The sequence below is a fragment of the Anopheles marshallii genome, chromosome 3, assembly GCF_943734725.1.
Source record: "Anopheles marshallii chromosome 3, idAnoMarsDA_429_01, whole genome shotgun sequence".
Classification (NCBI taxonomy): Eukaryota; Metazoa; Arthropoda; class Insecta; order Diptera; family Culicidae; genus Anopheles; species Anopheles marshallii.
This window is the reverse complement of record NC_071327.1, coordinates 66,525,867-66,553,367: the sequence shown is the minus strand read 5'-3', so window position 1 is coordinate 66,553,367 and position 27,501 is coordinate 66,525,867. Positions and strand designations below refer to the sequence as shown.

The 27,501-nt window shown below is 46.8% G+C and overlaps 4 protein-coding genes across 4 annotated transcripts in view; 2 read left to right on the top strand and 2 right to left on the bottom strand.

The window, feature by feature from the left end:
* The window catches only part of LOC128713050 (uncharacterized), a 126,680-nt gene extending 117,569 nt beyond the window's left edge, over nt 1-9,111 (bottom strand). The window contains exon 1 of the mRNA XM_053807913.1: nt 8,965-9,111. Within this exon, the coding sequence (XP_053663888.1) occupies nt 8,965-9,111 (147 nt within the window). The remainder of the gene's footprint in view (nt 1-8,964) is intronic.
* Nucleotides 1,943-4,483, top strand: LOC128716071 (26S proteasome non-ATPase regulatory subunit 12). Its single transcript, XM_053810993.1, has 3 exons — nt 1,943-2,853; nt 2,914-3,381; nt 4,339-4,483. Exons 1-3 carry the CDS (start codon nt 1,943-1,945, stop codon nt 4,481-4,483), a joined length of 1,524 nt encoding a protein of 507 aa, XP_053666968.1.
* Nucleotides 9,112-11,418: 2,307 nt separating the features above from the next.
* Nucleotides 11,419-24,830, top strand: LOC128716003 (transcription-associated protein 1). Its single transcript, XM_053810925.1, has 18 exons — nt 11,419-11,700; nt 11,771-12,157; nt 12,236-12,402; nt 12,465-12,700; nt 12,772-13,147; nt 13,217-13,670; nt 13,802-14,419; nt 14,505-15,707; nt 15,785-15,983; nt 16,057-16,349; nt 16,431-16,760; nt 16,827-17,204; nt 17,284-17,962; nt 18,148-20,225; nt 20,289-21,899; nt 21,959-23,111; nt 23,189-23,414; nt 23,495-24,830. The coding sequence occupies exons 1-18, from the start codon at nt 11,419-11,421 to the stop codon at nt 24,828-24,830; spliced, it is 12,006 nt and encodes a 4,001-aa protein (XP_053666900.1).
* A 958-nt stretch (nt 24,831-25,788) lies between these two features.
* Nucleotides 25,789-26,927, bottom strand: LOC128716172 (dehydrogenase/reductase SDR family protein 7-like). Its single transcript, XM_053811093.1, has 4 exons — nt 26,781-26,927; nt 26,576-26,719; nt 26,046-26,511; nt 25,789-25,982 (listed from the first exon to the last, which is right to left on the bottom strand). Exons 1-4 carry the CDS (start codon nt 26,925-26,927, stop codon nt 25,789-25,791), a joined length of 951 nt encoding a protein of 316 aa, XP_053667068.1.
* Between the last annotated feature and the right edge of the window lie 574 nt (nt 26,928-27,501).

The following is a 27,501-nucleotide window of genomic DNA, read 5'->3' as shown; positions in this document are numbered from 1 at the left end:
GCAATGCGCACGACAAAAATGCTATTAGTTTGTTTTTGTCTTTATAAAACTGTCGTGCCGGAAATACAAAATACCAGAAAAATACTTTTACTTTTTTGTGCCGAATGGTTCTCGATTAAATTGTATATGACAACCCAAATCGTACCGGTTCCGACGAATGTAACCGATACTTCGTACAGGGTCGGATTGATTCACGGGAAAGTATTTTTAGATACTTTTCAACTGAATGTTGCTATGTGCCACTGTGAGTTTCTTGGAATGTATTCCATATTCAGAAGTCATTGGATAGCGGGAATCATAACGAATTCATATGAACACAATACAATTATAGGATTAATTAAACTAGTTTAAAGGTTTTCAACCGCTGCAATTGGCGGATGTGGTTCTCTATCATGCAACCGCACGGGTTGATGGGTGAATCGTTAGCATAGCTCCGACATTTAACATTCTGTCCACAGTGCTTTTCACACTGTACACAAAACAAACGCACTAGAAAAAGTCATGTTTCCTTTAATCGTCCATCCGTGACAACATCTCCCGTTTTCCATAATTTGCTCTCGTGTGGAGCAGTCCATTTAAGGACAGGGAAACTTTCAACCTGCCCGGAGGCTAACGGGTATAGCCGCCGTTTTGATTTGACCTATCGAGCACCGGGCATAGGAGGCTGACATGGGAAGGATGCTGGTACGATATGTTTATTTTTTGCTGCTGCGTGTTTGGGCACAATTCCTAGCCCGAGCTGTTCACTCTCCGCACACCGCCTCATCAACATTTTGCCCTCATTTGGTTGCGCTATAGAGTCGGGACTTTTGCCGGTAGGCATACACAATTTTCAACCCATGTACACAGGCGGGACGTATATGCAGTGGAGTCCCGGGAAAGATCAGTAAACTTTCGTCATTGCCTGTAGCAAAGTCCCGGTTCCAAATAGCAAAAGGGACATTTAGGCAAAGGTTTGAATGTTTTGTATTATTTCTAAATCCGTTCTACCTACTCAATTCGTTTAGCTGTATTTTGTTTTGTTTGCTATGTTCTTAGTATATTCACACTTAAATGTCATGTAAATGTACGAAGAATGCGTACTACATTTTTAAAATGTATTAGTAATAGAGCTCAATATATTATCCTCACAAATTTATGCTACATTCTTCATGAAGCATTTTTTTTGTTCACTTTATTATATTAAATTAAATGCTCGTTGCTGTTTTTAAGAATTGCTTGCAATTTTGTTGTCTGATTCTAAATTTTGAAAAAAAATGCATTTTCCAACGCATATATTTAATATGGCTGCGTACTTTGCGTCAGGGAAAATGAAATCGATGAATAGGCTGCGTGCTGTTAGCGTCGACGACAGAAATTGAAATCGATGAAAAATATATGCCTGCTAGTCGATATATTCCGAGGTAAAACTTACGCGAATGAAGCGACTTTTTTATTGAACAAGGTACGATAGTTTCAATATTCCACAAATTACTGTGCTATAAAAAAAAATCCGTAAAATAAAACCATTTTAGTTATGCAATGCAAATCGAAAGATCGTCGAAATGGCCAACGTGGTTTACCAGCCCTGCATTCTGTTTGCCGAAGTTGCCCGAAGTGATGACAGTTCAACTGACAGCACACGATGCGCAAAGTCATGATCTGTCAAGTAGGAAAACGCAAAAATCACTTGCTAGTCGCTTGGTGAACATTTTCGTGGATAGTTTATCGGATTTTTCACTCTTACCAGAAGAAAAAACAACTAATTTCAATACTGCTGTTTGTGATTGAACAGCTGGTGGCAATTCAACCAAGTTCTGCTCCATAATGTAAGTACCATTACAACAAAGCATTCCTACGATTACGTCCGCAGTACCCAACAGCGTCCCTGTTTTGCATTTTCCTAGCACATCAGAGTCAGCCCATCAGTTTCGACGGAATTGCGGAGCGACCATCCAACAACATGGACCAAGCCATGGACATTAACGCCTTCGAGGGCCGCATCGTAAAGATGGAGGTCGATTACAGTGTGACGTGCGACGAAAAGATTCCGCTCTGCAAAGAGATGGCAAAGGACGAGAACAAGTTCAACGAGGCGCTCGAAATTTTGCTACAACTGGAAAAGCAAACACGTATCGGTGCCGATATGGTGTCGAGCGCTCGTGTTCTCATCGCTATTGTGCAGATTTGTTACGAGGCACGCAACTGGAACTATCTGAACGAGTACGTCACGATTCTGGTGAAGCGCCGTTCACAGTCAAAGCAGGCGGTGGCCAAGATGATCCAGGAATGTTGCACCTACGTGGACAAGACACCGGATAAGGAAACAAAGTTGAAGCTGATCGATACGCTACGCACGGTGACCGAGGGCAAGATTTATGTCGAGGTGGAACGGGCCCGGCTAACGAAGATGCTTGCCGACATCCGGGAGGCGGACGGGGACGTTACTGGGGCTGCCACCATTATGGAAGAGCTGCAGGTAGAAACGTACGGTACAATGGATAAGCGCGAGAAAGTGGAACTGATCCTAGAACAGATGCGACTGTGTCTTGCCAAGCAGGACTTTGTCCGTACGCAAATCATCGCGAAAAAGATCAACATAAAGTTCTTCAACGATGCCGAACAGCAGGATTTGAAACTGAAATACTACGACCTGATGATTCGGTTGGATAAGGATTCATCGTTTATAAAGACTTCTCGCCATTACCTGGCAGTGGTGGATTCGGATATGATTGCACAAGAAACAGAGCGACGGCAGAAAATGATGATATATGCCGTGCTGTACTGTATTCTTTCGCCCTATGACAACGAGCAAGTCGATATGATGCACAATCTATCGAAGAACAAGCTGCTGGAGGAGCTGCCGGTGTACAAGTAAGTGAGCCGTGGTTGTTCAAAGTCAAAACGATAGTAACGTTTACTTTTCCCTCATAGAGAGCTTCTGCGTTTGTTCATGTGCAAGGAACTGATCAACTTCGACGCACTCTGCACGGTGTACGGTGCCGAGCTGAACACGTTCGATATCTTCAATCAGGAGACCAGCCACGGCAAAAAGTGTTGGGCCGAGCTGAAGAACCGCCTGATCGAGCACAACGTACGCATCATCTCGAACTACTACACGCGCATCAATTTGAAACGCATGGCGGAACTGTTGGATCTTAGCGAGCGCGAATGTGAGGAGTACCTTTCACGGATGGTGAACGCCGGCACGCTCAAAGTGAAAACGGACCGACCGGCAGGCATCATTCACTTCTCGCAGAAAAAATCTGCCTCCGAGGTGCTAAACGATTGGGCGTTCGGGCTGAACGAGCTGATGAACCTGGTTAACAAGACCTGCCACCTGATCAACAAGGAAGAATGCATCAACAACGTGATGCCAATGCCGGTAGCACCGTCGTCGTCGTCGTGAGGATGAGACTGATGAACTTTATCTCAAACCACACACAGAAATCGTTTATCTGTTCCACTTCAGCCTGGATGGCGGCATCATTGGGTGCTTGTCCGGGAATGAGGAAGAAACATTTATATTTTGTTCGAGAAGCATCGTTGCTCATTCTGCAAAACAGTATAAAAATGAAACATTGAAATAAATCCGCGTAAGCACACAAAAACGAATAATGGTGAACCACCTTGTAACATTTGTTTACATCCTCACATCGCTAAAGGCAAAACTGTATGACGCAAATCCCAACTTTCGTCCGACGTACGTACTTTGAAAGCAAGGCTATCGTTTTATCAGACCGATAAACGTTGACCTTTTCTCACGGTCTTGTGGTCGCTCGACAAGCGTACCTAATCAGATCAACATTCCCACGAAACAACTTTTCTTTACATTTTTCCCTCGGATAAAAGAAAACCCCGAACGGAAATTTACAATTATGCTTAATCGTTGTTGGAAAACAATTCCACACTACTTTCTCCTTCATCTGGTGACAGGGGTTTCCTATTTTCCTTCACTATTTCGCCACTTACACATATTTCTAGATTTTTCTTAATTTTGTCAACATCCCTCAATCCTTCATCGGTTGTGGCTTGTTCTAAGTTGTCAAGTAACTCCATTATAGCTATGTTTAAACGTTCCTGATTTCCTTTTTCACCCGACGCTGATAACTTGGAAGTGAGATCGTTACTGAACACCAACTTCCCATCGTACCACGCCCGACAGCCCAAACAACAATCCACCAAAAGCGAAACCGATCTGGATGCGCAGTTATCCTTCTCATGCCATTCGAAACGACTGAATGCGACAAACTTTCTATCCGGTTCGCGGTGTACACCCCACAGCGTGGATGGCAACTCTACTTCGTAGATGTTATCGTACAATTCCTCGAACATGGATTCTTTTTCTATCGCATCTAGCTCTCCAGTTTCCAGCAACTCCACCAATCTATTTTCACCGGTTGTTGCATCCTGTTTGCTTACGTTCGCCGATTCCTCTTCTATCACAATGAGCATAGCCTGTTCCCGGTCAACGGGTTCCTCCAATTCTCGGCTTGTACTTTGAACCACCACAACCACGCTACTCTCTTCCGATGGTTCTGATGATTTCTTCCTCCTTCTTTTGGCGATCGGTACGTTGGCAGCGTCCGGTTGACACGCATTAAAGATGCAAGGAACCGCATCCGGTAGGAGAATCGGTTTCGTCCGCATCAGCAGCTTGGGTTTGCCATCAATGTTATACGACCAGTGGCGCTGTATATCGGTGGATTTGAAATGTTTTTCACACACCCGATCGTGTAGCTGTAGTGGCCGATGTTTCGGCAGTGCTTGGCGCCATTCTTCAAACTTTTGAGGATCCTACAGCAGGTAATCGTTTCAATGCAACAGTGAGTTAATAGGGTTTCCATATCCATATCCATCTGCAGTGATTCCTCATTTACCTTTGGTACGTTGAACATTGTTCGCTTTGGAGCATTTCTGTGCTGCCTATCACACTTATAAACGAAACAATTTCTCATGATTACAATGAGATTATTGAGATCAATTTCGCAGCAAATGAAACCGGCAGTGAAAAGCGTGTAAACAAACAAATGAGTTTTGCGCTATTTTTTTTCTAGACAGATATGTCCAAATGTCAAACACCCATGGTCGAAAGGGGTGCGTGTGTGCAAGGACTATTTTTCTATGTTTTCGGTTTCAAAATCAGCAGAATTATTATTTTAAATTCCATAAATTACTTACACTCGATAATTTTATCCATACAATATTGAAAATCACATCATTAAATACAATTTACAACTCAATTTTGAAGGATATTTCGCACCATGGTAATTGCCCAAACGCCTGGTGGTATGCAACCCACCGAACAATGAATCAAACAGATTAAAAGCGATCTAAAACTTTGTGATAGCGTGTTTTTGCTGTAGAAGATTTTCCAACAAATAACGTTTCTTTAATCAGCCTGTAAAGCTGCAGCACACTCCGTTACCAGTATTTTGAGGTCATTTTAAAGGCATTCTTTTCGTAACGATATCATTCAACCAACTCATCACACAGGCGATACGCAGTCATGGAAAAAAGTAAAGTGAAAAACCGGTTCATACCGGTCCACATACTTTCATTGACTTCTCTTTAATGCTATCGTACACATGATATCAACGGGCTTCATCCTATAGCCTCCACTTCTCTGGCTAGATTGGCACGAATATTGTCCGCCAGAGAACCGGAACATCTGATGTTTATCAACGCGCACTCACCCTTCACCTTGTTGCACTTCACCCGACCGTGTTGGCATCGTCAGCAAACAGACCACCCGATCGGTGTTGATAAACGACAGGGAGGAATGTTCCGGCAGCACATAAATTTTCCCGCACATCCTTGGCTCACTTAATCTAGCGCCGATCGTTGTCCTCATTATTGGATAATGACACGTCGTTCGGCCGTGCCATGCCATGCTTTGGATGCATTATTCGTTACCAGACAGACCATGGACCCTCGGGACAGAATCGACATTTGGGCGTTTGGGAGCTTTTCCAGCCCTTCTTTTCGTGCCCACCGCTACCCATTTCCGGTTCGTACCCTTTTTTTTTCACCACCTACGGTTCACACCAGAAAAACCGGATTGATCGAAGATTCGGTTGCATGGATGATGTGAAAAAGGGTGAGAAAAATAAGCTCACGCTTAGCTTCCCATACTTTTGTTCTTGTTGATGTTGGCGCGAGTTTTTTTTTTCACCTTCACCAGTAGATGCCATCGGCCGGGCCCGTTGACTGCAGGATGAAAATTTATGGCTGTATTTTGCGACGGCTTGCCGAACAAAACGAGTATGGAAATTTCAGCCATAACTTCACGGTTCACGTTCCCACGTTCCGCATCCCGCGCTAATCTCTTGCCAGCAAACGGCTTAAGACCTTGCCGGCCGGCCTCCATTACCATTTCGCTTTAATCGATAGTAGTTTAGGCGACGCTGGCCACGGTTGATTGAGCGGATGATAAGCGGTGAAGGCTATCAGCGGGACCAAATAAAGTGGAAAACAACTCAATCCGAACGATGCTCCAGATTATTGGCTTTGCGGTACACTTATCGATCCCATGCCCCTTAGTCGGCCGTTGACGCGAGAGGAGCGGGGAACTTTTCTGCAACTTCTTTTCGAGCACATGATTGCGATCTTCAATTCGCTTTGAACTTACAGCTGGTTTCGTTTTGTTTTTGGAAAAGTAAACTCAAATCTGGATAGGAAATTTCCATTTCGATGAGAACCAATTACGACGCAATGCTTGAAAATCGATAGAATGGTATTGAACTTCAGAAAGCTGCACACGAGACAGGAAACCTGTCGAATGCTCCGTTGGTGGTATAGACGTTGATAATCACCTCACTTAATCCTACTTAGTGGATAGGAACACCCAACGAACCATCAAGTTCAAAGTAGCATGTGCGATAATACTCACTTTTGTGAGGTAATTTGCTAGGGAACAGTTGTCCTACGTACATCACCAAGTATCGCAGTTTGGCACAGAACTGCCTAGGGCCGATTTATTGAAGTGCTTTACACAGAAGTCCTTTAAAACACTTTCTCTCTCCCATCGGCTGCCATACATATTGTATTGCGTCTTTGTATGCTTTACGTTCAGCAAAACAATCCCGGAGACGAGTTCGCTAACAGCCTCGGGATGAAAGCGTTCCACTGCAGCGCTACACGCAAACGCCATGTGTTGCTTCTAACAACAGGTTGTGAGATAAGAAACACGGATGAAATGAAGATGAAACGTCTTCACAGCTGTTTTGCTTTTCGTTTTCACCATTCAACAAAACGGGTAAACATTTCCTTCCATTAGTTTTTCACCGAGTTCCTTTCGGTTTTCTCCGTTTCTCTTTTCTGTGTAATTACAGTAATTATACATCTTAAGACCTGTTTCATGTTTATTATCCCAGAACATGGCACATAATAACACCTGCTTCGCACCTGGTCCCCTCTTCCACGGTTTGGTGGTGTCGGTCTCTTAAAGCTGCCTTTTCAAGGATTTGGGCTGCGATACCCACCAGCATTGTGTTCTCACCTGGCGTGAGATCTTCCGTTAACCTAGAAAAGCCGCCTTTGCGTTCAAGGTTGAATGCGTAAACAAGGGCTCTGCTGTCGTTCGTGACGATTCGATAATCGTTCCCCCGGCTGCCACCTGCCACCTGGCGTCCATGTTGGTTTTCCGTCGTCGCGCAATAATTGTGTCGCTGCGCGTTACGCTGTACGATAAACGGTGTGGGTCTGGAGCGTCATGACCGACATCGCAACCAAAGTCAACACTGGCTGTGGTTGCGGTATAATAACGCACCCCGCTTAAGAAGCTAACGATACATCTCAAAGCTGATGAAACACTTTCTGGTGCTGGTAGGCAGGCACACGTCTGCAGTGGCTTTGCGATAAACATTTGGGCTGCATGATGGAGGCGCCCAGCCGCTTATGAAGTTATTCGCAACAGCGCTGGCTTACAAGCGTAGGCGTAGGAAAAGCGGATTATGGCTTTTAACACAAAGAAATAGGTATGAAGCTGATTGAATATATGTATTCATTGTACATTTGTCACTAGTTCCTTAATTGTTTTAACATTTTACTCAAATTAACTAGTGTTACATTGTAGTGCATATGCAAGGAATTTTATTTCCCTTATGTATAACATTGAAGCTTATCAAAATGTTTATCTATCTACGAATTTATTCAATTTTAAATTAAACATAGGTAATCTTTGATCATTTTTCTCAGTTCTTGAAATGGGACTTGAAGAGACAAAAATATCTTGCATATGTTGGAGCTTATTGGACGAATTGTAATTAAATTTATAAATCATGCCTAGTTCTCGTAAAAAAATCCTAGGATGGATTGTGGAATTATAGATAATGATAGTCCCATATTCATCTAAACACCATTGAATAAGAACTGCTAAAGTATAGCTCCTTTTTCCCCTGTTGCCGTCTCTATATATTTTTTTAAACATTGAAGCACCATTTTGCTTATATTTACAGTTTGTGTCAAACAACACATTGTAACAATACTTTACGTTACAACTTGCATTTAGTACAAGTTTTACATTTTATATCAACTTAACATTTATTTTTAAGCAATTATTGATAGTTATTAAAGTTGTAAAGAAATTCATTCTTTGACGATTCGATTAAAAGGCAATTATTTATTTTTTCCATACAAAAGTTATACCAAAAAATTAAATTAAAATAAATTCGAAATGTCTTCATTATTTTGTATATGATTCCTTCTAATAAAAATAGTTTTTTTTTACTTGAAATTATTGCAATGTTTTTTTTTGTTTTTGCAAACCCGCCAACGGCTAGTTGATCGAATTCCCGAATATTGACAGAAATTTCAGCGTGAGGTTGATTGACAGTTTATATTTTCTGCTCCTCGATTGCAGGATCAATATTATTTCATCATTTATGAATCAAAGCCACCGATGCCCGTGACGCAGCAAGCGGGGGAAATTAATCAGTCAAAGCACCAACCAACCAGCCACCAAAAATAATCGCAAACACTCACCTGCTCATCGTTCCTCCAGGCGCGTACGCTACAGTGGATAGCATCCGTTCCGCCCGTCACATGCACCCAACCACCGGTTTCATCGTTCTGCTCGCCGGTACGCCGCTGGTTGATGCTCCACAGCAGGCAGGTCGCGTGGGGAAACATTTCCACTAATTCGATTACGAAATTCGATTGCGGCCAAAATTGCTTGTTTCAGTCACAGCCACACACACACTTTCACACTAACACAACCGACAGACACACACACGGGAGTACGCAGTTTGCCAAAACTTCCAACCTACGGGCACGCGATTCCCGTTGCCCTGGTTTTATGCGATATATTTATTTCGGCCTCACCGGGAAAGCACTCGCGGTACCGGGAAAGCACGTTGGTGCTTTAGTGGAAATGGCCTTTTTAGCGTTATGATGCTTTCTCTGTGTTTGTTTGTTTTTTTTTCTTTTACACCTTTCCACGTGCATGAGCTACGTACAACTGCACACAGCAATCGAACAGCATTTCAAATCATAAAAATGTTCCTTTTTTGCATTTTGTTTTCCTTCTTCCAGTCCGCACCCGCATACAATTTTCACACAATCAATTTTTATTGTTTGGCACACAATTTGCAATCACTTCCCAGCAAATGGTTTATTTTTGAAGGCGATTTATTCATTCGCATTGCTCTTCGGCAATATTATTGCATTTTTATTAGCCCCTGCACAAAACCCTGGTACACGGAGGCAAATGTCCGAAAAATAAATTAAAAAAAAATAGTTTCCTCACGTGGCCTTGTATGCGGTAGGAAAATTTTGGTACCTGCATCAGTATGCACTACTGCACACAACCGCAACACTCCAACAGTTCGGGGACAGTCCTTTTGGTGCGGCTCAAGTATCCTTGCGACGTGTTCTCCGGAACTGCCTCGGTTTTGTTTTCACTTTACAACAGGAGCGAGGGAGACGGATAGAGTGCGCTAATAGATGGCAATCTAATGGAAGGGAAATGGTAACGCGAACCGGAAGACAAGATAACAACACTTTCACCGCGCGCGCTTAGAATAACGAGCACCCCCAGAGGGGTGTTAAATATGCACACGAAAAACGCGCATTGGCGCTAATGGCGATGTTCTCACCGTGTTTTTGCTTTGTTTACTCCACTTCGAAGTAATTCGCAACACGTAATTACACTGCTTCACGGTATTCAGGCCCGTGTGAGAATTCGCACCTACTACGATTCGACAATGATTACACTATTTTTGCAGTTGTTCCGTTCAGATGAGAAGACTGTCGCTGTTCTGCTGCCTGCTGTCTACCGTGCTCTACTGACACTGTTTTGATGGCTGTTGCTCCACACACCCAGCAAGACGCCAACACACGGTGCCACACGCCCCTGCTCCTTCTTTCGCTCTTCCCGCGAACCCGTTCTACTTTCTACGAACCGCAAAACTGCCCATTTCCCTCTAACTTTACCGGTGTGTGGGTATAGGTCGGTAGCATGCTTTCATACGCATTCCCACTCACACAGGCGCCATGGAAGGGATAGCGTTGCCCACAATGTTGACATCGGCATCGACCGGGTACGCTGGAACTGTTGGGCAATTTTCGCGCGAGTACGCTTTTCCGCGGCATTTCTGGTGAGCTTATCGTTGTTGCTCTCCAAACACTCTCGGTTGATCTCGCGGCCGTGCCTTTTTGCGAATGGAAGGATGTTGGTATGCCCAGTGCTCAAGAGCACTGGTAGTGGGTTGAATATTTCTCACACACACGCGCACATTAGACACAGTGCGGGGAAACTTGTTGTCCCATCTTTTGATTCGGAGAATCACGTTATTGTTTTAAATTAAACAAAAATGAGAAACTCAAGTTAGGAGAAATCATAGAGAAGGAAATGAAGGAGTGAGAAAATTCAGCCTTTTTTGAGCTTTGTTTTGGCTTTTAAAGAGAATATTACTATACAGCGATGCTTAATCGTATTGATATACGGTTTTTTTATATTTAAACAACTAATTAGCTTAATAAACTATCGATTTCAGGAATAATGCTGTGTGCTCTTTTGTGAACTTCATGAAACGGTCATTTCAAACAGAACGAACCATCCGAGGAATGACAAATCACTTAAGAACTCAACCCACTAGTCTGTACGGGCGTGACATGCAATCAAGCCGCCTACTTTGACGCCGATGAAAAACGAGTGTTTATGTGTGTGAAAAAGCGTGCTTGGAACGACGAGACAACAAATTTGCATTTACCTTTGCAATTATACGCTGTAAATACAATAAAAACACTGCAATACGTAGAACTTTTTCAACTCATCACAAACTAAAAGCATTACGATGCGTGTGTGCCTGTACGGAGCATACTGATGCGCTGTTAACATTCGTATGCTTCCCCCAACCACCAGCGCTTGGTGCGGTGATAAGTGCGAAAAGGTGGAGTTTGTTTTGCTGCTGAGAAGCGACTTCCAATTGCATCATTATGGCAGCAAATTATCCAGCAAACTCGGCCTCCCAGGCCGGGGCAACTCAGTTTTTGGAACCAACGCAGATTGGTCAATTTCGCAGCTTCGTTACGATGCTGGGGGATGCCGGCTCGAAAGATGAGCTAAAGCTAAAGGCGGCCCAGGAGCTAAGCGAGAGCTTTGAGATCATCACACAGTCCAGCGGCTATCAGAACTTCCTCGAGCATGCAATGCGCGTTTTTCTGAAGGTGCTCCAGGACGGGGAACCGATGTTCATTTCGGAACTCAATATGCAGCAAGTAAGCACTCGTGTGATTTGTGTTTTATCCTTCAGCATTAGCTAGTACTAACATGCTGTGCTATTTTCAGGTGCGCAAGTTGATCTTGGAAATGATCCACCGGTTGCCGCAAAGTGAGCTCGTGCGCCCATTCGTGAAGCCTATTATCATTCTAATGATTAAGCTGCTGTACACGGAGAACGAAGAGAACGTGCTCGTTTGCCTGCGCATAATCGTTGACATTCACAAGCAGTACAGGCCACCGTTTCATACGGAAATTCATGACTTCGTAGCGTACCTAAAGAAAATTTTTACCGATCTGCCGAAACACATGAACATGATGTTCGAGCCGCGACAGGGAATCAAGGTGAAGGACCTGAAGGAGCTAAACTTTGAGACGCTACTGCCGGACATTTTCACTATGACGAATATTCAACTGGAGAAAAAAACAGCCGATGGTAAAACAACAACTGCGGCGGTAAGCACTCTATTTGAAACAGCTGAACGAGGTTGTTACTGTTTCCAGCTGATTCTCATGTTTGTTTCTTAATTTCAGTACAATCTCATACCGAAAGGCATTAACTCACTGAAAGTTCTGCATGAGCTCCCCATCATAGTGGTGCTGCTGTATCAAATTTACAAACAAAATCTACACCAGGAAGTGGCTGATTTTATACCCTTGGTCATGAGTACCATCAGCTTACAGCCATCTCTAGCACACAAGTGAGTATGATCTTTCAATGTGTTTCTCGAAATAGGTTTCTAAATTCAGTTACTTCTTTCAGAAACTCGGCCAATTTCAATAAAGAAACGTATGTGGATTTTATGGGAGCACAGATCAAGACGCTCACCTTTTCCGCCTATATTTTGCGGCTGTTCCCGGACGCGGTGCATACACACGCCTCAACGATGGTGAAGGGTATGATAAATTTACTCGAAAGCTGCCCGAAGGAGGTGGCTAGTTCGCGCAAGGAGCTGCTAGTTGCATCGCGTCATATCCTTCAGACGGAATTCCGCAATCGTATGTTACCTTCCATATGCGTTGTTTAGATTTTGTGCTGGCCAGCAAACATTATTTCAACTTTTCCGTAGATTTCGTACCGATGATCGAGAAGCTGTTTGATGATGATGTGCTCCTCGGAAAGGGCTGGACCACGCATGAAAATTTACGTCCGCTCGCTTACTCCACACTCGCGGATCTGGTGCACCATATTCGGCAGCAGCTCAGCCTGCAGGCCCTGTCCAAAGCGGTTCATCTGTTTGCCAAGAATATACACGACGAATCATTGCCTACGAGCATTCAAACGATGTCCTGCAAGCTGCTGCTAAATTTGGTTGATTGTATTCGCTTGAAGAGCGAAGTCGAGCCAGTAGTTGCCCGCGATTTGCTGATCACGATGCTGCGCATTTTTACGATAAAATTTCAAACTATTTCCAAAGTGCAGTTGCCTCAGTTGATGCAGAAATGGTAAGTTTCATCATCACTTTATCTAATAACACTTCATTATCATTCACTTATTGTTTTCCTACCTTGCAGGAAACAGAAACCTTCGGAAATGGGTGGCACACTTCCCGGCCAGAGCGAAAGTACAGCTCGAGATCTGCTCGGTGGGTGCGCGGAAGGTTCGGATGGCTCCGGACAGAAAGCGACAAGTATTGGTTTGCCCGTTCCAACCACGCTGAATGTGTCGGAGTATCGTAGCCTAATTAAAACACTCGTTTGCGGTGTAAAAGCGGTTACGTGGAACTGTCCCTCGCCAAAATCAATCAATACTAACGAGTATCCGGGACCGGCAAAAATATTCAATCCTAGCGAAATACTCATCTTCATCGATCTGTTCCACTGGGCACTGGAAGCGTTGGATATCTACACGATAAACATTCCAGCTGCCGGAATGGGCATTACACAGTCCATCCCGGTGCAGAAGCAAACCTTACAGATGCCACGTACCAAGGAGGAGAAGGAAGTTTTGGAACACTTTAGTGGAGTGGTGAGTATCTGTCAAGAACATTTGTCAAAGTAATCGATTTTATAGAAAACTTTAGATTACGAAGAAAGCAGAAGAATTCTACTTGAATTATCATTAATGTATGTACTAATAACATCTTTTCCATTTTCCAGTTCCTCACAATGGATCCGCAAAACTTCCAGGAAATATTTACCGCCACCATCGACTTTATGGTAGATCGACTGTACAAAAACACGACGCTGCAGGTTATAGCAAATTCCTTCCTAGCGAACCCGAAAACATCGCCCCTATTCGCGACTGTACTGGTGGAGTATCTGCTTGAGCGTATGGATGAGATGGGATCGAACATAGAACGTTCGAATCTCTACCTACGACTGTTTAAGCTGGTGTTTGGAAGTGTTAGTTTGTTCGCTGCCGAAAACGAACACATGCTTCGTCCGCATCTGCACAACATCGTTAACCGTTCGATGGAGCTTGCAATGACTGCAAAGGAACCGTACAACTATTTCCTCTTGCTGCGAGCGCTGTTCCGATCGATAGGTGGAGGATCGCACGATCTACTGTACCAAGAGTTTTTGCCCCTATTGCCGAACCTGCTGGAAGGATTGAACCGGCTGCAAAGCGGTTTCCACAAGCAGCACATGAAAGACCTCTTCGTGGAACTGTGCCTCACGGTACCGGTCCGTTTATCCTCCCTGCTCCCATATCTTCCTATGCTGATGGATCCACTCGTATCGGCATTGAATGGATCGCACACTCTTATAAGTCAGGTAAGATGAAACCTACGCATTATGTTAAAACAAATTATAAATGTTCTTACCTCTCTTCTCTTTACAACTATTATTCCGTTCGCAGGGCTTGCGAACATTAGAGCTTTGCGTCGACAATTTACAGCCCGATTTCCTGTACGATCACATCCAACCGGTACGGGCAGATTTAATGCAGGCACTTTGGCGGACGCTGCGCAACCAGGACAGTGCGGCCATTGTTGCGTTCCGTGTGTTGGGCAAATTCGGTGGCGGTAACCGTAAGATGATGATAGAACCACAGAAGCTCAAGTATCAAGAAAACGATCAGGCCCTTCCTGCGGTGGTAGCCTACTTCCAAGATCATCGAAATCCGATCAACTTTGCCGTAGATAAAGTCATCGAGACCGCATTCAACGCGCTGAAGTGCAGCACGACAGATCCATTCTACTGGCGCCAGAGCTGGGAAGTGATCCGATGCTATTTGGCCGCTTCTATCACGCTGGACGATGATAAGCACACGCTGCAGAAGCTGTTCATGCATCCGAGTTTCACCGAGAACAACATCCAGTGCTCACTGAACGTGGGCAACTACATCGCACCGGATAAGCGTGCGCGTCTGACACATCAGACAGCTCTCACGGGAATGTTTGTGGCTGCGGCTACCAAAGAGCTACGCGGTTCCGTCCTGCCCACGATGGTTGCCGTCGTGCGACACTACACGATGGTGGCGATTGCGCAGCAGGCCGGCCCATTCCCGCTGCTCAAACACTACCAGTGGTATAACGTTAGTATGGATCCGCTCGTACTGATTGATGCGCTGGCTGACATAATGGGTCACGAGGAGAAGGAATTGTGCAAACCGGGCAATCTGGCGATGGTTCTCATCCTCGAAACGGCAACCAACATCATGGGCTCGAAGGAGCGTGCCTGTCGCTTGCCGCTGATGAACTATCTGGGTGAGAAGATGGCGGCCCTGTGCTACGAACGTCCGTGGTACTCTAAAATGGGTGGATGCATTGCACTGAAATTCCTCTACCAGAACATGGCGATGCGATGGCTTTATCAGCATACGTTCGTCTTCTTGAAGGCGTTCATGTTTATCATCATGGACCTGACCGGGGAAGTTTCCAGTGGAGCAATCGACATGGCGCGTACATTCCTCGAGAAGATGTTGCGCATCTGCATGACACCATTGGAGAAGGACTGCAAGAATGAAGAATTGCTAGCAACGCAGAAAAAGGCAATGCATGATGTAATCCATGAGCTGGTTCGCCAAGTTACAAGCCCTCACACCCTCGTTCGTGAAACGGTAATGAGAATCTGCGGTTAACGTTTGTCAATTCAACTTAATGTAATGCTTAAGATTGTCGTTTCCTTCCTTCACAGGCAATGTCATCGTTGCGATTGATTGCAGAACTACAGGAAAAAACGGTAACAGAGGTGATGGATCCTCACCGGGAGGTGTTGGTAGACATGATACCGCCCAAGAAACACCTGTTGCGTCATCAGCCGGCCAGTGCACAGATTGGTCTAATGGACGGTAACACATTCTGTACTACGCTTGAACCACGTTTGTTCACAATCGGTAAGCATGCTTAATCACATGAGAGCTTGTCATTGAAAAGTACATCAATTCTATGCTAACATTTCTTCACCAGATCTCAACGTTTTGACGCACAAAGTGTTCTACCACGAAGTATTGACGCTCTCGGATGCGGAGGATGCAACGCTGAACAAGCTGGAGTGTTACAAGACGGTCACAAACCTGGTACCATTGCGAAAAAGCGCCCTGAATGCGCTGGCCGCCTGCCATTACATACCGAACGGATGTAGAGAGAAAATATTCGCCATCTTGTTCAAAGGATTGGAGAAAAATAATGCCGAGCTACAGGAAGCAGCGTTTCATTGCATGAAAAATTTCCTACAGGGCTGTAATGTCAGCAAGGAGACGGTAAGAAACATTGATCGCTTAAATAGTGTTCATATAAACTGCCATTAATTTCCCTCTTTATCTTACGCTTCTCCACTCTAGATCCACACAGTCATACGTCCCCTGCTGTTAATGCTTGGCGATTATCGAAATCTCACACTGAGTGGAACGCGGCGTCTATCCTACCTGACCCAGCTTTTCCCGGCAATGTTCAACGAAAAGCTGTGCGATTCACTGTTGCAGATACTGCGCAAGATGCTCGAGGTGACCATTACCAGTAACCAGGGCAACTTTTTAGCAACTTCAAAGACGAGCGAGATGGAAAAGAAGATCGTTACAATACTCGGTATCTTCCAGCAAATACCGGCCGCGTCGCCCAAATTCATTGAAAGCCTGTGTAAACTAATATTGCAGGCGGAGAAGAGTTTGATGGTAAGTTTGATGATCAAACGCAACCAAAAGAGCAAATCAAGCTTAACAAAACATTTTTTTCCGCAGGTCGAACCATCGTCACCGTATCGTCCGGCGCTGGTTAAATTCCTGTTGCGCTATCCGAAGGAAACCATTGAACTGTTGTTAACCGATGTTGTCATGAAAGATGCACAGTGGAATCGATTCACAATCTTCCTGTTGCGCCACAAGGACGGTTTACCGTTCCGTAATGCGGCCCAATTGAAGGGTGCCCGCCTGACGCAGCTGATTCTACTTAACTCGGAATCATCCACAGCATCGAAACCATTTGATGAACGGTACGAGTCGCAACATCAGGCGGTACTCATTATCCACACACTGGTCGAGTTCGATGGTCCGTGGATTACGAGCCAGGTGGAAATTGTTACTGTGCTGAAAAGCATATGGAAGAACGATCTCTACAAGGTACGTTCTGGAAGGAGATAATGTTAAAAATGTTTTTCATTTCGCTATCCCATCGTTATTCTTGCTTCCCCCTTCACAGACCTGCCAAGTATCGGTGGTTTGCGATTTATGGCATCTGATCGCAAAAATCCTGATTGAATACTTTTCCTACAACACGAACGAGATTCTGCTGCTGTTTCAGCTGTTGCGTGCTCTATGTCTTCGTTTCGTGCCCGATTTCCAGTTTATGCGCGATTTTCTACAGAATACCGTCTGCCAGAGTTATACCGTGGAATGGAAACGGAAGGCATTTTTCCAGTTCGTGGACATATTTAAGGGCTCGGATCTGGCAGACGATCTGAAGGCGAAGATTCTGATGATGATCATCATTCCGAGCTTTGCGCTAAGCTTCGAGAAGGGCGAAGGAAACAAACTGGTCGGTGCACCACCTGCCCCATACCAAGAAGATGACAGCAACGTAGTTTCGGTGTTCATAAACAAGGTGATCGAGCCGGAGCAACCGTTCGCCAATGATGATTGTGTGCGTATTGCTCTGCTGCAGTTTGCCAGTTTGCTGGTGGAGAAAGCATCGCCCCATATACATGATGGCGATGCGAATAACAAGCGCGAAGGGAATAAGCTGAGGCGTTTGATGACGTTTGCGTGGCCCTGTCTTCTACCGAAAAATTGTGTCGATCCGTCCGCACGCTATCATGGCCATCTGCTGCTCAGTCACATCATTGCACGACTCGCAATTCATAAGCGTATCGTTCTTCAAGGTAAATATATGTACTATAGCTTAAGCTAATCATAACATTATGGTATAAGAAGCCGGCACCCGCCCTTCTTCTACCTTGCTGCTCTGTATTGCTCCGGGCTACTAATGGTTGCCCCGAGCAGTTCCGTGCAGTTGCTCCGTGAAAGCGAAATGTTTAACAAACGAATATGTGTCTCTTTGTGGTAGTATTCCATTCGCTGCTAAAGGCTCACGCAGTCGAGGCGAGACGCGTGGTACAACAAGCGCTCGAGGTACTGACACCGGCAATGCCTTTGCGCATGGAGGATGGCAACACGATGCTAACCCACTGGACAAAGAAGATTATCGTGGAAGAAGGCCACTCAATGCAACAGCTTTTCCACATCCTGCAGCTAATTGTACGTCACTATAAGGTTTACTACCCGGTGAGGCATCAGCTCGTGCAGCAAATGATTAACTCCATGCAGCGGCTTGGCACGGTAACCAACACATCCACCGAGTACCGTAAACTCTCGATCGAGTTGGCAGAAGTTGTGATCAAGTGGGAAATGCAGCGGGTGAAGGACGAAGCGGAGGAAGCGGCGGCGGCAGCAGCAGCGGCTGGTGGTGAAGGAACCGGTGTAACCGGTGGCGACGAAGCGACCGAATTGGATAGCGCTGGTGGATCGGAAGGAACGGTACAGGCCGATGGTTCGAACAAGCTGCAAACAAGCGGTGCAGTTAAACGCTCGGCTACCGGTGTCGATGACGATGGAACGGGTGGTGTCAAGAAGAAACAGGCGATGGGCGATACGGATCCACAACCGTCGCCGAGCACATCTTCCACTGCTTTAGCGAGTGGCAAAACAGACGGTGTGAACCGTTCGATCGATCGGGCGCAGCTCGATACGGTTTTAAACTTCCTGTTTCGTATGGCGTGTCAGATTAATGAGGTAGCACCCGGAGCGCCGGGTATCGTTACACCCGGAGACAATCTCGCCCGGCGTTGTGTAAATCTGCTAAAGCTCGCCCTAAAGCCAGACACACCGGTCGATCTAAAGCTCGTATGGCTGGATAAGGTGTTGCAAAACGTCGATATACAACCGACAAGCATCGGTAATATCTGTACGGCACTGGAACTGCTCACTTTCCTGCTTGGCGTGCTAAAGAAGGACCAGATCCTGAACACGTTGCGGCCATTGCAGCGTGGGTTGTCCGCCTGTGTCACATGTTCGAATACGCGCGTCATAAAGCTAATGCACGGACTGCTCTCCCGGTTGATGGCCATCTTCCCGACGGACGCGCAGCACAAGTGTGACGAACTCGAAATACTGTACACCACCATCTCGCGCATGATCTACGACGGGTTAGCGACGTATGAGAAAACTTCCCAAGCAAATCCATCATCGCTGTTTGGTACGCTCATGACGCTGAAGGCAGCCTGCTCCAACAACCCCGGGTACATCGATCGGCTCATCACGCCTTTTATGCGTCTTCTGAACCGCTTGACCAAAGAGCATCTGACCGGATTTGGAGGCGCCATGGGTCTTGGAGGAGGAGCCTCAGGACCCGGTGGAATAGCCGGTGGCGGTGCCGGTGGAGCGGGTGGTGTCGGTGCCGGTGGCGTCGGTGCCGGAGGTCTTGGTACGGGCGCTTCGATGAGCGATGTAGCGAACACGAGCTCGATCGCACTGGAGCTGTTGGTGGTGTCACTCGATCTGGTCAAGAACCGTGTCGTCGTGATGAGCGTCGAAATGCGCAAAATGTTCATCGGCGCAATACTGGTCGGGTTGATCGAGAAGAGCAACGATTCGAAAGTGATCAAAGCCATCGTGAAGATCATCGAGGAGTGGATGAAGAACAACAAAAACACACCGGTTACGGTACAGCAAGCGCCGACCTTGCGCGAGAAAGCAATTCTGCTCGTTAAGCTAATGCAGTACGTCGAGAAACGGTTCGCGGACGATTTGGAGCTGAATGGGCAATTCCTCGAGCTGGTGAATTATATCTACCGCGATGAGGTGCTGAAAGCTACGGAGCTCACCTCCAAGTTGGAAGCTGCATTCGTGGCTGGTTTGCGCTGTCCGGTACCTCGCATCAGGGCCAAGTTCTTCGAAGTGTTTGATGGTTCGATGCGCCGTCGGTTACACGATCGACTGCTGTACATTATCTGTTCACACTCTTGGGACTCGATTGGGCAGCATTACTGGATCAAACAGTGTATCGAGCTGCTGATACTGACCGCGAACACGACCACACAGATACAGAACAGCGTGGATAATCATCTTCTCCCCAGCATATCATCGGTGAGTACCATCTGGATCTCGATCGTCACGCAATACAACTCACTAAGATGTTTCTTTTCCCAGGTAATAAACTTTGCCGATCCGGAAGAGCGCAAAAACTTTGTTATCTACACGACGATAAACAACGATACGACTGATTCGTTTGATCCGATCGAGGATAAGGAGGACGCGTTTGATATGGATATGAGTGTCGATTCAAACATTTCGCGACATGAAGAAAGCGAACGACCGGTAGCGAATAGGCATGCGGCGCTCGCCAAACTGATCAGCCGCCAGGCAGAGTTCATGGAAGCGAATCGAAAGGTACGCACCGAACAGCTGCTGGTAGCTACGGCACAGCTCTGCCACATGGATACACAGCTGGCGGAGAAAGTGTGGCTAGATATGTTCCCAAAGCTATGGGAAATATTGGACCCGATACAGCAGCAATCGCTTGATCGGGAAATTATTCCATTCCTTGCGTCCGGCGCACACACCATCCAGCGCGATTGTAACCCGAGTGCGTTGCACACGTTCGTAGAAGCGTTGGCCCAGTGTCAACCGCCGGTTTACATGCCGCCAAACCTGATGGGATATCTTGGACGAGCGCACAACCTTTGGCATCGGATGACGCTGATGCTGGAATCGCTGGCCGACGATTGGGCGAATGTGAAAGATTTGCTGCCCGAGTGCGTCGATCAGGACGATCAGGGTATGCGCGACTGTTCGATCGTGCGCGAGCCGCTATCGCAGATGTATTCCGCACTGCACGAGGAAGATCTGTGGGCCGGTTTATGGCAAAAGTACGCCAAATATTCCGAGACGAGCCGTGCTATTGCGCACGAGCAGATGGGTTACTTCGAGGAGGCGCAAAGTATCTACGACGCGGCGATGATGCGTTTCAAGCAGGATCTGAGCAACGGGCAGACACCGACGGACATGAACAGTGAGATGCAGCTGTGGGAAAACCACTGGATACGGTGCGCCAAGGAGCTTAACCAGTGGGACATTTTGATGGATTTTGGTCAGCTGTGCCGGGATAAGAGCACCTACCTGATCATGGACAGTGCATGGCGCGTACCGGACTGGAACTTGATGAAGCAATCTTTGCTGAAGGTGGAACAATCCTGCCCGAAGCAGGTCGGCTACAAGATCAATCTGTACCGGGGGTATTTGGCGATCCTGAACCAGGAAGATCCACAACACGCGAGTGGTAGCGCATCGGTAGAACGTTACGTGGAAATGGCATCCGCGTACTGTATGCGCGAATGGCGCCGATTGCCACCGATCGTGTCCCACATCCATCTGCCGATCCTGCAGGCCTCACAGCAGATCATGGAGCTACAGGAAGCGAGCCAAATTCACCAGGGTCTGCTGCAAAATCGTACCACATCGCTGCACGATATGAAAGCGATCGTAAAGACGTGGCGCAACCGGCTCCCCGTAATTGCGGACGACCTGTCGCACTGGAGTGACATCTTCACCTGGCGACAGCATCACTACCAGATCATCACCTCGCACCTCGAGCATAACAACGAACCGAACGCACAGTGTATGCTGGGTGCACACGCGTCCGCCCAAACCATCATCCACTTCGGTAAGATTGCGCGCAAACAAAACCTGACCGGCGTGTGTCAAGATTCGCTGTCCCGCATTTACACCATCCCATCGGTGCCGGTGGTGGACTGTTTCCAGGTACGTTCTGGTATCGATACGTTTGGAATGTTTGCAAATTTAGCTATTTCCTCTAATAGTCTGCCTATTTGTTTCAGAAAATAAGACAACAGGTCAAGTGCTGTCTGCAGATGGCGTCGGTCACCAGCCGTGCCGAGCTTTCCGAAGCGCTCGAAGTGATCGAACCGACCAATCTCGAATACTTCACCAAGGAGATGACGGCCGAGTTCTACGCACTGAAGGGGCTGCTGTTGGCTCAAACCGGTCGCTCCGAAGAGGCAAACAAAGCGTTCAGTGCGGCCACACAGCTGCACGACACGCTCATCAAGGCGTGGGCATTCTGGGGCGATTATCTGGAGCACATATTTACGCGGGACTATCGGCAGATCCATCTGGGTGTGTCGGCTGTCACGTGCTTCTTGCACGCCTGCCGTAGCCAGATCGAGAGCAAATCTCGCAAATACCTCGCCAAGGTGCTGTGGTTGTTATCGTACGATGATGACAAATCGTCCCTGCTGGATGCGCTGGACAAGTATGCGGTCGGAGTACCGCCCGGACAGTGGGTACCCTGGATTCCGCAGCTGCTCTGCAGTTTGGTCCAGTACGAGGGTAACGTTATCATGAATCTGCTCAGCCAAGTGGGTCGTATGTTCCCGCAGGCGGTCTACTTCCCGATCCGTACCCTGTACCTTACGCTCAAGATCGAACAGCGCGAGCGGTACAAGAGCCACGAGCAGCAACAAGCTTCGATCGTACAGAAAGCGAACAAGGAAGGTTCGGCAACCGGCGGGTGTACGAACGCGGCTGGTAGCGCTCCCGGATCGACAACGGCTTCGTCGGACGTTACGTCCACATCCACAACCGGTGCGACCGGTGGAACGCCTGCGGGTGCCACCGGTGCTACTGCTGCTGCCGGTGCGCAGGGTGTTCCGGCAGGTGCCGCCACTACGACCCCCATCCGTGCTACACCACCGATGTGGCGCTGCTCGAAGATTATGCACATGCAGCGCGATATTCATCCTACCGTGCTGAGCTCACTGGAGGGCATCATCGATCAGATGGTGTGGTTCCGGGAGAATTGGTACGAGGAGGTACTGCGCCAGCTGCGCCAAGGCCTAACGAAGTGTTACGCGATCGCGTTCGAGAATCGTGGAGCAGTCAATGAAGCGACCATCACACAACATACGCTCAATTTCATCAAGAAACTCGTGTCTACGTTTGGCATTGGAATAGGTATGTAAGCCGTTGGTGGAACGTTTTGGATTTATCGCTCAAAACTAATAATCCATGTTAATGTCGTCTCGTCACAGAAAACATCTCCAGCTCCGTTTCGGCAACGTTCGTTTCGGCGGCGTCCGAATCGTTAGCACGGCGTGCGCAGGCAACGGTACAGGATCCCGTGTTCCAGAAGATGAAGGGACAATTTTCGAGCGACTTTGACTTCTCGCAACCCGGTGCCATTAAGCTGCATAACCTGATCACGAAGCTGAAAATGTGGATAAAAATTCTTGAAGCCAAAACCAAACAGCTGCCGAAGTGAGCTTTTGATTTCCAACACCGTCAATGTGCTGTCCGGGGCAGGAATTAATCTTTTTTTCTCTATTTTCACCATACAGATCGTTCCTCATCGAAGAAAAGTGTCGCTTTTTGTCTAACTTTAGTCAAAAAACGGCCGAAGTGGAGCTGCCCGGGGAATTGCTGCTGCCGAAGAACTCACATTACCACATTCGCATCGCACGCTTCATGCCACGGGTGGACATTGTGCAGAAGCATAACACAGCCGCCCGGCGGCTCTATATCCGTGGCACCAATGGTAAAATCTATCCGTACCTGGTGGTGAACGACACCGGCATCGCAGATTCACGCCGCGAGGAGCGTCTGTTACAGCTGCTCCGCATGCTCAACTCTTACCTGGTGAAGCGCAAGGAAACGTCTCGTCGGTTCCTGTACCTGACCGTCCCGCGCGTTGTCGCCGTTTCGCCCCAGATGCGCCTGGTGGAGGACAATCCCGCCAGCATTTCGCTGCTAGAGGTGTACAAATCGTGCTGCACCAAGCTAAACATCGAGCACGATGCACCGATCACGCGCTACTACGATCGTCTCGCTAAAATACAGGCCCGCGGATCACCCACCAATCATGTCATTTTGCGTGACATTCTCAAGGAAACGCAAACGCAGATGGTACCGAAAACGTTGCTAAAGGATTGGGCCCTTCGAACGTTTCCGTGCGCGACCGATTACTGGCAGTTCCGTAAAATGTTCACCCTGCAGTTATCGCTCTCCTGCCTGCTGGAGTACGCGCTTTGCCTGACCCGGCTCAATCCGGACATGATCTATCTGCATCAGGATTCGGGCTTAATGAACGTGTCCTACTTCCGGTTCGAGATGGACGATAGCACCGGTTTCCTGGATGTGAACCGGGCCGTACCGTTCCGACTGACGCCCAACATTGTCGAGTTTGTTTCGTCCGTCGGTGTGGCCGGACCGCTTACGGCGTCGGCAGTCGCTACGGCACGCTGTTTCATACAGCCCAACTTTAAGCTGACAACAATCTTGAAGGCTATTCTAAAGGACGAAATTATCGGGTTCCACAAGAAGCGGCTCAACGACGAAAAGGTGCTTGTCGATCAGTCGACCGGTGGCGGCGGTGCGTCCAGCACGATCTCATCCACAACATCGGGTGCTTCTAGTACCACTGGTGCTGCCGGTGCTGCTGGCGCCGCACAGGCAACAACAGCGACGGTCACCGAACAGGACAACGCATCGATCGACATCGATGCGGAAACGATCATCACGACGGTGAACAAAGCCGTCGGTACGATCATGGGTCGGTTGAACAATCTTTCGCGCATCGACAGTGGCGAAGCGAACCGGATGAGCACATTCGTCCATGTGGCCACCAATCCGGACAACTTGTGTCTAATGGATCCTGCCTGGCATCCTTGGCTGTAAGCGGCTTAAGCTAGCGCAATTGCGTACAAGTTAGGATAAAAAAACAAGCCGATGTGTGAATTAAAATGAATAAATTAAGACAAACGATGTCGAACGGAGCGCAAGAAGGACGAATAATAAATTAAAAGAACAAATGTGTGTGTTTTCCATTGCTAAAGACGGTTGGGTTTTTTTTTTGTAATTTTCCGAAACTTGTTTAAATTAATCACTTTTTCCTAAATCAAATTTGAGATTATAGAAGCAATGAGGCATTAGTAGACAGTTCAAACTCGCGTTTATTTAATGTTATGAGCATACTAACGCTGTTAATTTACAAAAATAAATACTTGGAAAACCCTGTACCAAATTAGGACCATTCACGCACACCTGTCGCGCCATAACCTATTAGCGGAAGGTAACCTCTAATGAAGCTTGCAGAGCGTTAACTAGCATGACCTTGCAAATATCAAGCGCATTGAGACGTTAGTTCATTAGATGCGCAAATGGAACAATATGTAAGACCAATGGAATGGAAGATAATAGATCTAAGATTACTTCCATAAGTGCCAAATAATGACCTTTCGATGCGACAGATTGCATAGACGGGCGACGGCTTATCTACCTCGTAGTATTTTTCGGGCGATTTAAACACAGTAAGCTGTTATTGATTATCACACAAATGAAAGTTTTGGTTCCTTTTTTACTCTGCCTTATCTTTAGTTGATTCTTCTATTGGAATAGGGTGTACTTTGCTACATTTGGTTGGTTGTTTCTATTTTAGTGGTTAATCAATTGTGTACAGTTTACCGCCTTTCATACGGTTATCTTAGGTGCGTTCGATCTTTTCATAGTCAATTGCTCATGAACTAAGGGTAACGAAGTATAATATAGCAGCCGATTTATATAATATTTAGTAATGCCCTGAACGGGATTCCTAGCGGTTTTAAAAGAAAGGAACTAGCAGAATGTTGTCTTTGGTTTAGGAGTTTAGTTTTTCCGCACGCTTCTTCATTATCCAGAAGTAAAGGGACGGTATTGCATGGCGCAACCAGTAAGCGGCTCGCGGTGCGATCGGTGCCATGATGATGTCCTTCTCATCCCGTGCGATCGCTTTCAGGATGCCGGACGCGGCGTCCTCCGCCGATGCACCACCGGCCGTAGCAGCGTCCATTTCTACAATGAGACAGAGTTAATTAGATCTTGCTTGTGCGGAGTTTGGAAAAACAGGATACTTACTACCATAGGTAGCACCGGAACCGGTAAGTGCATTCATCGATATTGCAGTATTAATGTAACCGGGTGAAATCAGTGTAACTTTAATGTTATCTTTTGCCACTTCCGCTCGCAAACTGTCGCAAAAGGCTTGCAGGGCATGCTTGGATGCGCTGTACGCCGAACGGTACGGTATGGCAAACTTTCCTTGCACACTGGAAATGTTCACGATACGGCCCTCCTTTCGGGCAATCATCGACGGCAGACATGCCTTCGTCATGGCGACGGTGCCGAAGTAATTGACCAGCATTATCCGTATGTCGACGTCGATGGCAGTCGACAGCGCATCGCCACGTACGCTGATGCCACCATTGTTGACCAGAATATCGATCGCACCGTGAATTTCCAGTACGCTCTGTACCTTGTCGGTAATACTGTTCAGATCGGAAAGGTCCAACGGAAGTATGATTGGTGGATGTGTCGGAACGGTCTGCACAAAAAGAGAAGAGCCATTAGCGACGTGTTAAACACTTCACCAACTTTTCATTGCGTACCGTATGAAGCTCGAGTAGATCCTTCCGTACGCGTTCCAACTCGTCCTTGCGGCGTGCTGCTAGCACGATTTTGCAACCGGCAAGAAAGAAACTATGGGCCAAAGCTTCTCCCAGCCCCGAACTTGCTCCAGTTATCAGAACGACCTGCAACAATGATAAACCAATTGAAATTGACATCACAATGTCCACAATTAAGGTTACTTACCTTTCCGTTTAAATTACGCGCGTTCCGTTGTTCCTTCACCATCGTCAGTAACTTGAGCACCAGCCCCGGGATTGCTAACGGGAGAAACAGCGTGGCAAGCACCCACCAATAAAGTGACCCAGCGGATCGTTCTGTAAGGCTCTTCATTATCTTTGAGGGCTACCCCTACCGCTGGTGATTGAACGCTAATCGCTACTGACGAAATTGGAACGATCGTTATCTGCTTGGTGTTGGATTTTGGCTGTTTACCTGCCCGCTCTGGTGTTTACCCGCCGGCTGACAGCTGATTTTCCCGATTTTTTCAAACCAACACATCGGCTCCGTGCTTGTTGAAGCACAAATCAAGTAGGAAACAAAAAGGGAAATAGGGGTATTTTTGGTGCAGGGCACGTTTTTGTGCATTTTAATTGCAGGATCACTTCTTCTGGTGCAAATATCTTTTTATTTGATCTATTTAAGTGCCCACCAAAAGGTGCTGGAAATCTGGCGAGCAAAATCCTCCAGAAATGATTGAGCACAAGCGTCATATAATGGCTGCAAAATGCCTGTTGAATGACTCTTCAACAGTGGGTAATTTTATTATTTGGGACCGTCAAACCTGCTTGTTTTGTCTCCTGTCACACAGCTGGTAGCAAAAAACGGATTGAATGAATCATACCCAACATTACTAATAGACGCAGTGGGAGAGAGTGAGTTTGGGTGAATAATTTCGTACACTACC